This window comes from Procambarus clarkii, chromosome 81 (genome assembly GCF_040958095.1).
Source record: "Procambarus clarkii isolate CNS0578487 chromosome 81, FALCON_Pclarkii_2.0, whole genome shotgun sequence".
In the NCBI taxonomy this organism is placed as follows: domain Eukaryota; kingdom Metazoa; phylum Arthropoda; class Malacostraca; order Decapoda; family Cambaridae; genus Procambarus; species Procambarus clarkii.
This window is the reverse complement of record NC_091230.1, coordinates 19,784,192-19,799,490: the sequence shown is the minus strand read 5'-3', so window position 1 is coordinate 19,799,490 and position 15,299 is coordinate 19,784,192. Positions and strand designations below refer to the sequence as shown.

The following is a 15,299-nucleotide window of genomic DNA, read 5'->3' as shown; positions in this document are numbered from 1 at the left end:
CAGTTCAGTTTAGAACTGCCGTGATTGGTCGTTTCCAGTTGAGACGGAGCTTTCATGTCTAGTTAGAGAAAAGTCCTAGCATGGATAGTCTCTAGCGTAGTCTAAGACTTAGGTCTTAAGACTAAGACTCAAGTGAAGTGACTACAGAGATTGCAAGACCTGAAGTGTTCAGTACCTTGTGTCCTATTTCCGGTTCATAACTAGCTAATTGCCTGATTGTGAAAACAATTTATTGCTAAAATATTTTGCAATTAATGAGTTTTTAATCAAACTCACACCTGTGTGATCAAAATATTCTCGCTGCTATTAATTTATATCTAGAATTAATCCATCTATCTGTTATTATTCTATCGAGGAGGTTATATTTATTAATAATTGTTCACGTTATAATATTCTAATTGAAGAGTCACGAATCTTTCCTTCAATTAAAAAAAACAGTGACATTGTCACCGGTTGTATTTAATTAGTGATAAAACGAGCAATTGTGACGTGAATGACCAATAACTGATTGGATGTATCACCCACTATCTTATCACACTAGGGACTCATGACTCACAATGGACTCATAACTCACAATGGACTCATGAATCATGGGGGTAGAAGTAGCCTAAGCTACTCTATCCCTTTGAGATGTATTTTTTTTCTTGTCTCAATAAACTTACTTGAACTTGACTCACAATGGACTTATGACTCACCATGGACTCATCCTGAGTCATAGTCTCAGCTTGACACCTGACATGACCCAAGATGGCTCCATGACCCATGACCTAAGCTTGACACCTGACATGACCCAAGATGGCTCCATGACCCATGACCTAAGCTTGACACCTGACATGACCCAAGATGGCTCCATGACCCATGACCTAAGCTTGACACCTGACATGACCCAAGATGGCTCCATGACCCATGACCTAAGCTTGACACCTGACATGACCCAAGATGGCTCCATGACCCATGACCTAAGCTTGATAACACTGTGGAAATATGAGTAGAAAAGAGACAACAATTTTCTGATGATTCAGAATAGCACAAGATAGATACGCTAGTAACGGTAAACAGAGAGGTCACGTAGTAACGGTAAACAGAGAGGTCACGTAGTAACGGTAAACAGAGAGGTCACGTAGTAACGGTAAACAGAGAGGTCAAGTAGTAACGGTAAACAGAGGTCACGTAGTAACGGTAAACAGAGAGGTCACGTAGTAACGGTAAACAGAGAGGTCAAGTAGTAACGGTAAACAGAGAGGTCACGTAGTAACGGTAAACAGAGAGGTCACGTAGTAACGGTAAACAGAGAGGTCACGTAGTAACGGTAAACAGAGAGGTCACGTAGTAACGGTAAACAATGAGGTCAAGTAGTAACGGTAAACAGAGAGGTCACGTAGTAACGGTAAACAGAGAGGTCAAGTAGTAACGGTAAACAGAGAGGTCAAGTAGTAACGGTAAACAGAGAGGTCAAGTAGTAACGGTTAGTATTTGTGGGTGGGAAGCAGGGGTAATGCACTGGAAGCAGAGGTGGTGGAAGCCATCTCCAATTCACACCTTCAAGAGCAACTGAGACCGTAACACAAGCAGAGGCAAACAGAGTGAAGCTTTTAGTACATTAAGACTCCATAGCTGGAGAGAGAGAGAGTGAGAGTGATTAATGTGACTGTTGACCACTGTTTGTTCCCCCCCTCTCCCACCCACACACCCCTCATCCCTCTCCCTCTCTCTCTCTCTCTCTCTCTCTCTCTCTCTCTCTCTCTCTCTCTCTCACACGCCTCCACCCCATCTCACTTTCCTCTCAATCCCCCAGTCTCCTCTACCTTCTCTCTCTCACTCTTTGCTTCTCCCCTCTCACTTGCCACTCTCCTCCTCCCTCCCTCTTCCTTCTCTTCTGTGAACAGACACTTCAGTTAACCAATTCGTTCAGCCTGCATTCATATTTATGAAAGACTTGGTGACTGAATATTTGCAGTGTGTGTGTGTGTGTGTGTGTGTGTGTGTGTGTGTGTGTGTGTGTGTGTGTGTGTGTGTGTGTGTGTGTGTGTTTATTATTTGTATTTATGATTAGTACAGGAAGGATTGAGCTGTTAGTTCTTGGACCCCGCCTTTCTAACCGTCAGTTATATAATGACTCGAGACCTATTTGCCTTAATTTTATCTAGTACACATATTTCTCTCTAAAACACACACACACACACACACACACACACACACACACACACACACACACACACACACACACACACACACACACACACACATCCCCCAGGATTCAGCCCGTAGCACCTGTCTAACTGCCAGGTACCTATTTACCATTAGGTGAACAGGAGCTTCAGGTAAACGAAGCTCATTCTTTCCCCTGAAGCCCTTGTCAGAAATTAAGTGTCAGAGAACACAGTACAAACTGAAGAACCCTTCAAACAAGAGATTCCAAACCAATCCTGGTCCAATCCAATCAAAACACTATTCCTATGTAGAATGGTGAATTGGTACACACACTAACAGCCCAATGATCGTCAGCTAGGAGGGCTGGTTAGAATTCGAGCAGGGATCCCACGAACCTACTCAAGGCACCCTAATCCTCAACGAGTCCTCACAATCACCAATCACCACCAACAGTTTAAACTCCAGTCTCGATAATCAGCAAACGTTCACACCATTAAATTGCAGCCACAAATCCCTTCAACACATAGAGAGAGAGAGAGAGAGAGAGAGAGAGAGAGAGAGAGAGAGAGAGAGAGAGAGAGAGAGAGAGAGAGAGAGAGAGAGAGAGAGAGAGAGAGATAGAGAGATAGAGAGCAGAGAGAGAAGAGAGAGAGAGAGAGAGAGAGAGAGAGAGAGAGAGAGAGAGAGAGAGAGAGAGAGAAGAGAGAGAGAGAGAAGAGAGAGAGAGAGCAGAGAAAGATAACACCCAATAACCAATATAACAGTTCGCTAACAACCCCATATAGCGTCACTAACAGATAATAAAAGCAACTGCATTAATTGATCACAATTCAAAACAACTTTAATTAAAACCTATATTAATAACACAGCCAACCTGTCGGCAGTAACGATACTAATTTATCAGGATTTTATGGTCAAAATAAACAGCAGTCGCAAATAAACAAATAAATTGATAATTTGCGATAAAAACGGATTATTTGAGGTTGAACGAACGAGGTCCTTAAACCTGACAGCGTACACCATAATTGGGCGACTGGAGAAATATTGGAAAGTTTGAATAGTCGCTAAAAAAAAATAGCCGGATTTATGCATATTAAAGAAATTGAATTGAAATGGCTAGCAAAACAATATGGGTCTTTCCGGTCTGCATGTCTGTGTGCTGAGCAAATAATGAGGTATAGCTCCTGGGCCCCGCCTGTTGGTGAAGGTGTGGATTGCGTTTTTTTTAACTATTTGTGCACTGAATGTGTGAATATATATCATTACGTATCTGTGGTTCAGCTGTTTGCAGGGTAGTTTCAGTCTTTATGTGTATCTCACTACTTCCTATTATGTTATGAACACATTTATCAGCGGGTTGCCTATTATTGTGCGTATATTGGCAGGTTTCCCTCCTCTTCCAGGACTTCCAGGACCGCCTCTCCGTGGTCCAGCAGCGTGAGAGGCACTTCTAGCGCATCCAGGACCGCGTCCTTTCCGCTTCTGCACCAGCATCCGGCTCTAAAGAACTCTTCCTGGGAGATGTTGATGATGTAGTGATGCTGTTACACCCGGCCCACCCCTACACACCCGGGCCTCCCCCCTAAACACCCGGCCCCGCCACACACCCGGCCCACCCCTACACACCCGGCCCCCCCCCCTACACCCGGCCCCGCCACACACCCGGCCCTCCACACACCCGACTGCCTTTACACACTCCCTCAAGTGGGAGAATTTGTCAACAAAATAGTTAAATTTGTAGTCAAAATGCGTTGTTGACTCTCCCATCTGTGGTAAAATATATTACTCGCCTTTTTTCTGTTGTTCCTGTTTTGTTTTGTCGTATTCTCTCTCTCTCTCTCTCTCTCTCTCTCTCTCTCTCTCTCTCTCTCTCTCTCTCTCTCTCTCTCTCTCTCTCTCTCTCTCTCTCTCTCTCCCGCCAACAAAGAAATCATCCAAACTTCCCGCGCAAATTACAAAAGAAATAGGAGACTTGGCACATTTTGCTTCGTCTCCTCTTGGGGCTAATTGCTACTTTGCAAACTAACAACCGTAAATAACAGTGTAAAGACCCCCCCCCCCTCTCTCTTATTTGTAATTTTTAAATTATTATACATAAATAATCTTGCTAGGCCCGGAGGGGCTACGAGGAGAGGTTTTCAACACCTTTCTAGAGGACGTTCTTAACAGTTTGCGACACAGAGTTGAACATACATCAACACCTATCAATTTCAACACCTATCGGGTGTTGAAATTGACGCTTGCAACGATTGTGGGGCAGAATGAGGAATGGCAAGGGGGAGGGTTGAGAGAGGGAGGGTAGAGGGTTGAGAGAGGGAGGGTAGGGGGCTGTCCCAAGTCGCTTAGGTCAAGTCCCTCCCTGATCTTGAACTAGGGGTCTCGTAGCCTGGTGGATAGCGCGCAGGACTCGTAATTCTGTGACGCGGGTTCGATTCCCGCACGAGGCAGAAACAAATGGGCAAAGTTTCTTTCACCCTGAATGCCCCTGTTACCTAGCAGTAAATAGGTACCTGGGTGTTAGTCAGCTGTCACGGGCTGCTTCCTGGGGGTGGAGGCCTGGTCAAGGACCGTGCCGCAGGGACACTAAAGCCCCGAAATCAACTCAAAATAACCTCAAGATAAGGTAAGGTCCCACCCTGATCTTTGTTAACTATACGTGGGGAGACGGGGGCGGGCATAACCCCCGTCCCATGTTAACATTGGAGGGAGGAGACATATGCCATTAACGTGGGAGCTGCTGTCCAAAAAGCCGTTCATTTGTTGAAGGAATTACTGTAATTTACTACGCGAATTAAGCGCTCTAATTGCAGGTGTATTTAGGAAATAAATACTGAGCTCACACTTAGCCGGATTAGCGAGTTTGCGTGCGTGCGTGCGTGCGTGAGTAAGAATGTGGTTGTCTTCGCCTTCGACAACTTCTTCGTCTGTGTCTCAGTTATTTACGAACTGAGGAAGTTCCTTCAGACATCTCTATGATTCGTCTGTGTCTCAGTTATTTACGAACTGAGGAAGTTTCTTCAGACATCTACATGATTCGCCTGTGTCTCACTTATGCCCTGTCTCTGTACTGTGTCTCACTGTCAACATTACTTCTTTATCTACTCGAATCTTAAAGTCTTCATCGTTTATGCCTTATTCTTTCTTTTCTTCAGTGTAGTGAGGTAATAAGGAATAGGGTAGGTGTGTCTAGTTCTTCCTATCTGAATTCCTTTAGCTCAGGAATTATCATTGCATTTAGTTTCTACTATTGCTATTACATCTGGGTTTGGTGTCTTCGGCCTTTTCTTTGAGCTCATCTATTTTACATAGCATTCCCTCAGCATGTGTGTGTGTGTGCGTGTGTACTCACCTATTTGTGCATGCGGGGGTTGAGCTTTGGCTCTTTGGTCCCGCCTCTCAACTGTCAATCAACTGGTGTACAGATTCCTGAGCCTACTGGGCTCTATCATATCTACATTTGCAACTGTGTATGGAGTCAGCCTCCACCACATCACTGCCTAATGCATTCCATCCGTTATTCCATGTGTGTGTGTGTGTGTGTGTGAGCTTGCTTGCTTGCATGAAAGCCTGTGCATTTACGCATAACAGAGTTAACGACTGTAAAGTGATTGGAACGGTCGTTTGAGTGGTACACAAACTCACCCCACCAAACACACACACACACACACACACACACACACACACACACACACACACACACACACATACACACACACACACACACACACACACACACACACACACACACACACACACACACACACACACATTCACTCTAACTCCCCCCACCCCTCCCCCCTCACCGTCAAACAGTTACCTTCACTATACCACCCTCTCACACACTAGACTGTTTCACAATCACCCTAAAACACTATTCCCCTCCCCCCTCCCACCCCCCCTTCCCCTCACCTTACTAGGGCTGGTTGTTCGACCACACCCTTTTTTTTCCTGCCAAGACGGTGGTTGAAACCACTACACTGCCATGGCAATTACCTTGTTTATTGCTAATTAGTATATCTTTAACGACCATATCTGCGTACTTAAGTGGAGAGCAAGAGACGCCACCACTTAGCTGTGGGTGACTGTTGATGATCTAGTTCCCGTTGATGTTCTCGCTGTTGTTCTTCTTGCTGTTCCTGTTGATGGTCTTGCTGTTCCTGTTGCTGTTCCTGTTGATGTTCCTGTTGATGTTCTTGCTGTTGTTGTTGGAACTAACTAGGCGATGCGATAACTGACTCAGAAGTTCATAACTGATTTGCATAAATCAATACACTTGTGGCTGGAGTGAACAGGTGTATACAGCTGTGGCAGGAGTGAACAGGTGTATACAGCTGTGGTTGGAGTGAACAGGTGTATACAGCTGTGGCTGGAGATAACAGGTGTACAGCTGTGGCTGGAGTGAACAGGTGTATACAGCTGTGGCTGGAGATAACAGGTGTACAGCTGTGGCTGGAGTGAACAGGTGTATACAGCTGTGGCTGGAGATAACAGGTGTACAGCTGTGGCTGGAGTGAACAGGTGTATACAGCTGTGGCTGGAGTGAACAGGTGTACAGCTGTGGCTGGAGTGAACAGATGTATACAGCTGTGGCTGGAGATAACAGGTGTACAGCTGTGGCTGGAGTGAAAAGGTGAACAGCTGTGGCTGGAGTGAACAGGTGTATACAGCTGTGGCTGGAGTGAACAGGTGTATACAGCTGTGGTTGGAGTGAACAGGTGTATACAGCTGTGGTTGGAGTGAACAGGTGTATACAGCTGTGGCTGGAGTGAACAGGTGTATACAGCTGTGGCTGGAGTGAACAGGTGTATACAGCTGTGGCTGGAGTGAACAGGTGTATACAGCTGTGGCTGGAGTGAACAGGTGTATACAGCTGTGGCTGGAGTGAACAGGTGTATACAGCTGTGGCTGGAGTGAACAAGTGTATACAGCTGTGGCTGGAGTGAACAGGTGTATACAGCTGTGGCTGGAATGAACAGGTGTATACAGCTGTGGCTGGAGTGAACAGGTGTATACAGCTGTGGCTGGAGTGAACAGGTGTATACAGCTGTGGCTGGAGTGAACAGGTGTATACAGCTGTGGCTAGAGTGAACAGGTGTGCAGCTGGGGCAGGAGTGAACAGGTGTATACAGCTGTGGCTGGAGTGAACAGGTGTATACAGCTGAGGCTGGAGTGAACAGGTGTATACAGCTGTGGCAGGAGTGAACAGGTGTACGACATAAACAATTTAGTCATTGCAATTATAATCTGATGTTAACATCAGAAGGAAATAATAAAGGAAACTAGAGAAGAACGATTGGGCCATACAAGGCCGTGCCACTGTATACCCACCCAAACTCCTTCATATATACATGTCTAACCTACGCTTGAAACAATCAAACTATATCATATCCATAATTCAACAACCCTATTTCTAAACCAATATTTACCCAGGTCTTTCCTGAATCTAACTTCCAAAGCACATAGCATAAAATTCGTACAATTAAATTTCTAAATTATATATTATGGAATAAGCAAGTCAACAGCCACTGCACTAAATCAATATTTGGAAGGGCGTTATCCGAGAGCTAGAGCTCAACCCTGCTGGCTCACGTAACAGAAAACGGAAGAAAATTACTCCCCACATGCCACTGACATTCCCAAAGCGCTTCCACATATGACCTTCCTAGAATGTCAGCACCACCACCACCCGCACACACCTGCCCGGCAGAGGTGCAGGCAGAGGGAGCGTTGAATCAATCACCACAAGGTCAAAGGTCACACGAGACGCCTTCGGAAGGTCAAGACTTCACCACTGATACTGATCACTTCACCTGACCTCATCCCCTCAGGGGAAGGCTAATTACGTAATCACTTTAATTACTGAATCGTGCTACATGAGGGGAATTACCCGGAAGTACCTGGTGGATTCTTGGCTCCTTAGGAGCTGGACATGACACTTAATTGCCTGAAGTGACCTGGGATATCACTACGCCTTGTTACTGTCCATGCTATCAGATCGTTCCAAGTGAGCCAAACTACCGGGGCGTCTGCATGAAATCATCACACAAGGCGTTAACTACTCTGACACTGAACAAATTCTTTCTAATGTCTCTGTGGCTCATCTGGGTACTAAGTTTCCACTTGTGTCCCCTTGTTCGTGTCCCGCCCTTGCTGAAGAGTTTGTCTTTGTCCACCCTGTCAATTCCCCTGAGAATTTTGTAGGTGGTTATCATGTCTCCCCTTACTCTTCTGTCTTCCCTTCCCATAGCCTTTCCTCGTAGCTCATTCCTCTCAGTTCTGGGACTAGTCTGGTGGCATACCTCTGAATCTTCTCTAACTTTGTCTTGAGTTTAACTAGGTATGGACTCCAGACTGGAGCTGCATACTCCAGGATTGGTCTGACATTAGTGGTATACAGGGTCCTGAACGATTCCTTACACAAGTTTCTAAAGGCAGTTCTGAAGAACTGCCTTTAGAAAGTTTTTGAGACTAGACTTTAGACTTTTAGTCGATTACCGGCCGAGGCAGAAACAAATGGTCAGAATTTCTTTCACCTGATGCCTCTGTTCACCTAGAAATAGGCCCCCGGGAGTTAATAAGCTGTAGTGTGCCGCATCGTGTGTGTATCTGTTTGAACTCGCCTATTTGTGCCTGAAGGATCGAGCTTTAGCTCTTGACCAACTTCAAACAAATTCAGCATCATAAACACTAACGTCAACCCCCTATTAACGCCACCTGGTGGCCGCTGCCCACACTACTTACCCACACACACACACACACACACACACACACACACACACACACACACACACAAAGAACTTTTTTTAGTGTCAGAGTGGTTGACAAATGGAATGCACTAGGAAGTGATGTGATGGGGGCTGACTCCATACACAGTTTCAAGTGTAGATATGATAGAGCCCAATAGGCTCAGGAACCTGTACACCAGTTCATTAACAGTTGAGAGGCGGGACCAAAGAGCCAGAGCTCAACCCCCGCAAGCACAACTAGGTGAGTACACACACATACACACACACACACACACACACACACACACAGACACACACACACACACACACACACACACCTAAAAACCAGAAGCATTACCACACGAGCAATAAAGAAAGTGTGTGTAATCTATACAATAATTACATACAGTAGATTTCAAACACATGTTGGTGGTCCGTAACTGAAGGAAGAAGAGGCAGGGCACGATAGAGTGCCGGCGTTAGTGTACACAGGACTACGTGGAGTTACATAGGACTCCATGAACCCTATGAGAGAAACTGGCACCAGACGAGCCCTAGTCTGTAACTCGGGCACTCACAGTGAACATAAGATCTCTCTACCGCCTCAAATCCTATTGAAAGTGATCAAGAGACAGGATAGAACAACTCAAGGCTCTCTATCCACTCTTCATTGCGGCGAATAATACAAGGTTGATAAATAATTGTATATAAGAGAGAACAGCAGACAGAGAAAGCAGGAGATAGAGACCAAGAGATGGAAGAGGGTGGGAGAGAGAGAGAGAGAGAGAGAGAGAGAGAGAGAGAGAGAGAGAGAGAGAGAGAGAGAGAGAGAGAGAGAGAGAGAGAGAGAGAGAGAGAGAGAGAGAGAGAGAGAGAGAGAGAGAGAGAGAAAGAGAGAGAAAGAGAAAACGGGAGAGGGAAGAGGAGGGACTATTACAGGTGCAGTAACGAGTCATATAATACCACTCTCTGTCAGTTCATCAACAAATTGGACAGAGTATATTCATCACTAACATACCTTTCAATTACTCTGTATATATATTTCCCCTCGTGAATATATTTCCTTAAATCATTAGATTATTATCATTCAACAGCTTTATCAGCAATAACATCAGCGTTGTTGCTCCTAAATAATGAACTAGATCCATAGCCTTCCAAGTCAGGGGGTAACATTCTTGAAAAATCTTGCAGCAACCAAGCGTGTGAAATGTTGCAACATGTTCACGGCATGAAAGTTATTTCACAAACTTAAGTGTTGCCCAAACTTTGGTGTTCCTGCTCGTTACACTTCAAGGCCAGTTACACATCTGCCATAGTTAGCCAACTATCATTAATATCACAATTCCTTCGTATCTTCGATATTACTTTGTACTTCACAGATGGAACACCAATTGTTATGTACCACTGCTTAGATAAGAGGGTACAAATGGAACAATGTAAATAGGATAAAGCCACTTTCCTCCACAACAGCAGGAGAAAGCCACTTTCCTCCACAACAGCAGGAGAAAGCCACTTTCCTCCACAACAGCAAGAGAAAGCCACTTTCCTCCACAACAGCAGGAGAAAGCCACTTTCCTCCACAACAGCAGGAGAAAGCCACTTTCCTCCACAACAGCAGGAGAAAGCCACTTTCCTCCACAACAGCAGGAGAAAGCCACAGTCCTCCACAACAGCAAGAGAAAGCCACAGTCCTTCACAACAGCAAGAGAAAGCCACAGTCCTCCACAACAGCAAGAGAAAGCCACAGTCCTCCACAACAGCAAGAGAAAGCCACAGTCCTCCACAACAGCAGGAGAAAGCCACAGTCCTCCACAACAGTAAGAGAAAGCCACAGTCCTCCACAACAGTAAGAGAAAGCCACAGTCCTTCACAACAGCAAGAGAAAGCCACAGTCCTCCACAACAGCAGGAGAAAGCCACAGTCCTCCACAACAGCAAGAGAAAGCCACAGTCCTTCACAACAGCAAGAGAAAGCCACAGTCCTCCACAACAGCAAGAGAAAGCCACAGTCCTCCACAACAGCAAGAGAAAGCCACAGTCCTCCACAACAGCAAGAGAAAGCCACAGTCCTCCACAACAGCAAGAGAAAGCCACAGTCCTCCACAACAGCAGGAGAAAGCCACAGTCCTCCACAACAGTAAGAGAAAGCCACAGTCCTCCACAACAGCAAGAGAAAGCCACAGTCCTTCACAACAGCAAGAGAAAGCCACAGTCCTTCACAACAGCAAGAGAAAGCCACAGTCCTCCACAACAGCAAGAGAAAGCCACAGTCCTTCACAACAGCAAGAGAAAGCCACAGTCCTTCACAACAGCAAGAGAAAGCCACAGTCCTTCACAACAGCAGGAGAAAGCCACAGTCCTCCACAACAGCAAGAGAAAGCCACAGTCCTTCACAACAGCAAGAGAAAGCCACAGTCCTTCACAACAGTAAGAGAAAGCCACAGTCCTCCACAACAGCAAGAGAAAGCCACAGTCCTTCACAACAGCAAGAGAAAGCCACAGTCCTTCACAACAGCAAGAGAAAGCCACAGTCCTCCACAACAGCAGGAGAAAGCCACAGTCCTCCACAACAGTAAGAGAAAGCCACAGTCCTCCACAACAGTAAGAGAAAGCCACAGTCCTTCACAACAGCAAGAGAAAGCCACAGTCCTCCACAACAGCAGGAGAAAGCCACAGTCCTCCACAACAGCAAGAGAAAGCCACAGTCCTTCACAACAGCAAGAGAAAGCCACAGTCCTCCACAACAGCAAGAGAAAGCCACAGTCCTCCACAACAGCAAGAGAAAGCCACAGTCCTCCACAACAGCAAGAGAAAGCCACAGTCCTCCACAACAGCAAGAGAAAGCCACAGTCCTCCACAACAGCAGGAGAAAGCCACAGTCCTCCACAACAGTAAGAGAAAGCCACAGTCCTCCACAACAGCAAGAGAAAGCCACAGTCCTTCACAACAGCAAGAGAAAGCCACAGTCCTTCACAACAGCAAGAGAAAGCCACAGTCCTCCACAACAGCAAGAGAAAGCCACAGTCCTTCACAACAGCAAGAGAAAGCCACAGTCCTTCACAACAGCAAGAGAAAGCCACAGTCCTTCACAACAGCAGGAGAAAGCCACAGTCCTCCACAACAGCAAGAGAAAGCCACAGTCCTTCACAACAGCAAGAGAAAGCCACAGTCCTTCACAACAGTAAGAGAAAGCCACAGTCCTCCACAACAGCAAGAGAAAGCCACAGTCCTTCACAACAGCAAGAGAAAGCCACAGTCCTTCACAACAGCAAGAGAAAGCCACAGTCCTCCACAACAGCAAGAGAAAGCCACAGTCCTTCACAACAGCAAGAGAAAGCCACAGTCCTTCACAACAGCAAGAGAAAGCCACAGTCCTTCACAACAGCAGGAGAAAGCCACAGTCCTCCACAACAGCAAGAGAAAGCCACAGTCCTTCACAACAGCAAGAGAAAGCCACAGTCCTTCATAACAGCAGGAGAAAGCCACAGTCCTGTACAACAGCAGGAGAAAGCTACAGTCCTGTACAACAGCAGGAGAAAGCTACAGTCCTGTACAACAGCAGGAGAAAGCTACAGTCCTGTACAACAGCAGGAGAAAGCCACAGTCCTGTACAACAGCAGGAGAAAGCTACAGTCCTGTACAACAGCAGGAGAAAGCTACAGTCCTGTACAACAGCAGGAGAAAGCTACAGTCCTGTACAACAGCAGGAGAAAGCTACAGTCCTGTACAACAGCAGGAGAAAGCCACAGTCCTGTACAACAGCAGGAGAAAGCTACAGTCCTGTACAACAGCAGGAGAAAGCTACAGTCCTGTACAACAGCAGGAGAAAGCTACAGTCATGTACAACAGCAGGAGAAAGCTACAGTCCTGTACAACAGCAGGAGAAAGCCACAGTCCTGTACAACAGCAGGAGAAAGCTACAGTCCTGTACAACAGCAGGAGAAAGCCACAGTCCTGTACAACACCAGGAGAAAGCTACAGTCCTGTACAACAGCAGGAGAAAGCCACTTTCCTCCACAACAGCAGGAGAAAGCCACTTTCCTCCACAACAAGTAGTGACAGTCAGTAATAGAGCAATCCGTTATTCTGTCTTTATCAATGAAATCCTTCGCTTTCACCTCACACACACATCAACTACTAGCCGTGGAGCACATACGCACGCGCGTGCGCATCTTCCCCTCTTTCCTCCCCCACCCTCACGCTCCTTTACTCCCCTCCCCCCCCACTTCCCCCTCTGTCGAAACACATACATCTTGAGGGTGTGGATTTACGGTGGATTTTGGGATTTCCTTTCGTATGTGTACTGTTGATTGGGTTGGGGAGGGAGGGAGAGGGAAGAAAATGAAGCCAATCATGTCTCTATGTTGGTATGGACGAATCCTGGTGGTGGTGGGTGGTGGTGATTGTGGTAGTGATGGTGGTTGATGGTGGTGGTAGTGGTGGTGTGTCATCTAAATGAGATGACACAACCATTTAGGATGTGGTCATCAATTAGTTGTCTACCACTATCACTGTCTATACCAATTGCCCAACCACTTGGGCTGGACGGTAGAGCAACGGTTTCGCTTCACGCAGGCCAGCGTTCAATCCCCGACCGTCCAAGTGGTTGGACACCATTCCTTCCCTCCCCCCCCGTCCCATCCCAAATCCTTATCCTGACCCCTTCCAAGTGCTATATTGTCGTAATTGCTTGGTGCTTTCTCCTCAGACTTCCTATCACCGTCTATACCAATTACGGAACAAGTTCACTAATTACTGAAACATTTCGTCCGCTGCAAATATTAGCAAAGCAAACAATGTAGAAATTCATCACTCAAACTTAAATTTTTTTGAGATCAATTAAAAAGTAGCAATTAAGTTCTTGCTCTCGACAACGAATCAAACTTTTGATATTGTATGAATTAATTTGAGTTCAAGTACATATCACTTGTTGAACAGTGAATAACTACATACAGTATATACATACCATATATATGTACATATATATGTACATATATATATGTACTGTATATATACAGTATATATACCATATACTATATACAAGGTGTACTCGCCTATATGCACTCACCAAATTATGCCTGCAGGATCGAGTATTAGCTCTTGGACCCCGCCTTTCTCCCCCCCCCCCGGTTGTTTTAAAGCAATGACTCCTTGTCTATTTTCCTTATCATGGCTACTTGGAAAATTTAGTTAATTCTATTTTGCTTCTTTAGTTCATTCCATTTTACCACTACTCTTATGCTGTCTTCTTTTTGGCGTTATCTTGAGATGATTTCGGGGCTTAGCCTCCTCGCGGCCCGGTCCTCGACCAGGCCTCCTTTTTGTTACACGCCCCCAGGAAGCAGCCCGTAGCAGCTGTCTAACTCCCAGGTACCTATTTACTCCTAGGTGAATAGGGGAATCAAGTTAAAGAAACTCTGCCATTTTTGTTTCCACCTCCGCCGGGGATCGAACCCGGAACCTTAGGACTACGAACCCCGAGCGCTGTCCACTCAGCCGTCAGGCCCCTGAAATGAAAACTAGACGAAAACTAACATCTCTATGACTCATCTGAATCTCAATCTTCCGCCCATTTGAAGGCACGTTTCCCCTTCACCTAATGCCTCTGTTCACCTAGCAATAAATAGGTACCCGGGAGATAGGCAAATATTGCAATGTTGCATCCTGGGAAGTATCAGTAGTTCGACCTTGGGGTACCTCGTTACCAGTCAAATTTATATACAAAGGCTTCCTGTCCCCAACAAAATTAAAATTTTGATTTTAAAATAATTTTTAAAATTAATTATTATATCTAATCAAAAACGAAAACGGGAATATATAAGAAGGCGTTTTAGTTAAATTTTGCTAAAAAAATACATCAAAAGGAGGGAAGACTAAAGTAAATTTGTCGATAATTACAACATCCAGAAGTAAAGAAAACGGTAAAAATATTAACACTATTTTTGCCCCTTGGTTCGTTTAATGTTACATTTTCCCTGCTAGTTTTATTGCCCTGACTTATGTAAGGTAAATAGGAGGTAGTTTAGGTGCCAGGGGGCCCAGGACCGAGCTTCAGTACCCTCAATCTATGATCATTGTGGCTTGTTGGTGTTGGCGTTTGGCACATACGTCCTCTGTCTATCTTCTAACAGCCTATACCAATTATCTTACACACACACCAGCCCCCTTACACACAAGCACACACCTGCTCCCTAGCCTACACACACACACACCAGCCCCCTTACACCCACACACCTACACCAGCACCTTTACACACAAGCACACACCCACACACCAACTCTGCAAACACCTGTAATCTAAAATAAAAAACGAGAAGAGGAGTTATGAGCGTGTGTTCTATAATGTAAACACAGTCAGACGTCGAACGCAAACACGGCATTTACGCCAGGTGCCGCCACCAGTAGCTTGCTGTATCTCTTGAGAG

The 15,299-nt window shown here is 45.7% G+C and overlaps 1 protein-coding gene across 1 annotated transcript; it reads left to right on the top strand.

Annotated features, from left to right (window-relative positions):
- Positions 1-1,342: 1,342 nt before the first annotated feature.
- Positions 1,343-12,931, top strand: LOC123747843 (serine/arginine repetitive matrix protein 5-like). The gene is made up of 5 exons (XM_069315558.1): positions 1,343-1,387; positions 3,537-3,588; positions 10,347-10,722; positions 10,753-11,766; positions 11,797-12,931. Exons 1-5 carry the CDS (start codon positions 1,343-1,345, stop codon positions 12,929-12,931), a joined length of 2,622 nt encoding a protein of 873 aa, XP_069171659.1.
- The last annotated feature ends 2,368 nt before the right edge of the window (positions 12,932-15,299 follow it).

Excerpts from the sequence above, each read along its gene's own strand:
- LOC123747843 (XM_069315558.1), top strand. The coding sequence starts at position 1,343 with ATGAGGTCAAGTAGTAACGGTAAACAGAGAGGTCACGTAGTAACG. Across the intron at positions 1,388-3,536 it reads AGAGAGGTCACGTAGTAACG|GTTTCCCTCCTCTTCCAGGA; the intron begins GTAAACAGAGAG and ends GTATATTGGCAG. Across the intron at positions 3,589-10,346 it reads CCTCTCCGTGGTCCAGCAGC|CAGGAGAAAGCCACTTTCCT; the intron begins GTGAGAGGCACT and ends CCTCCACAACAG.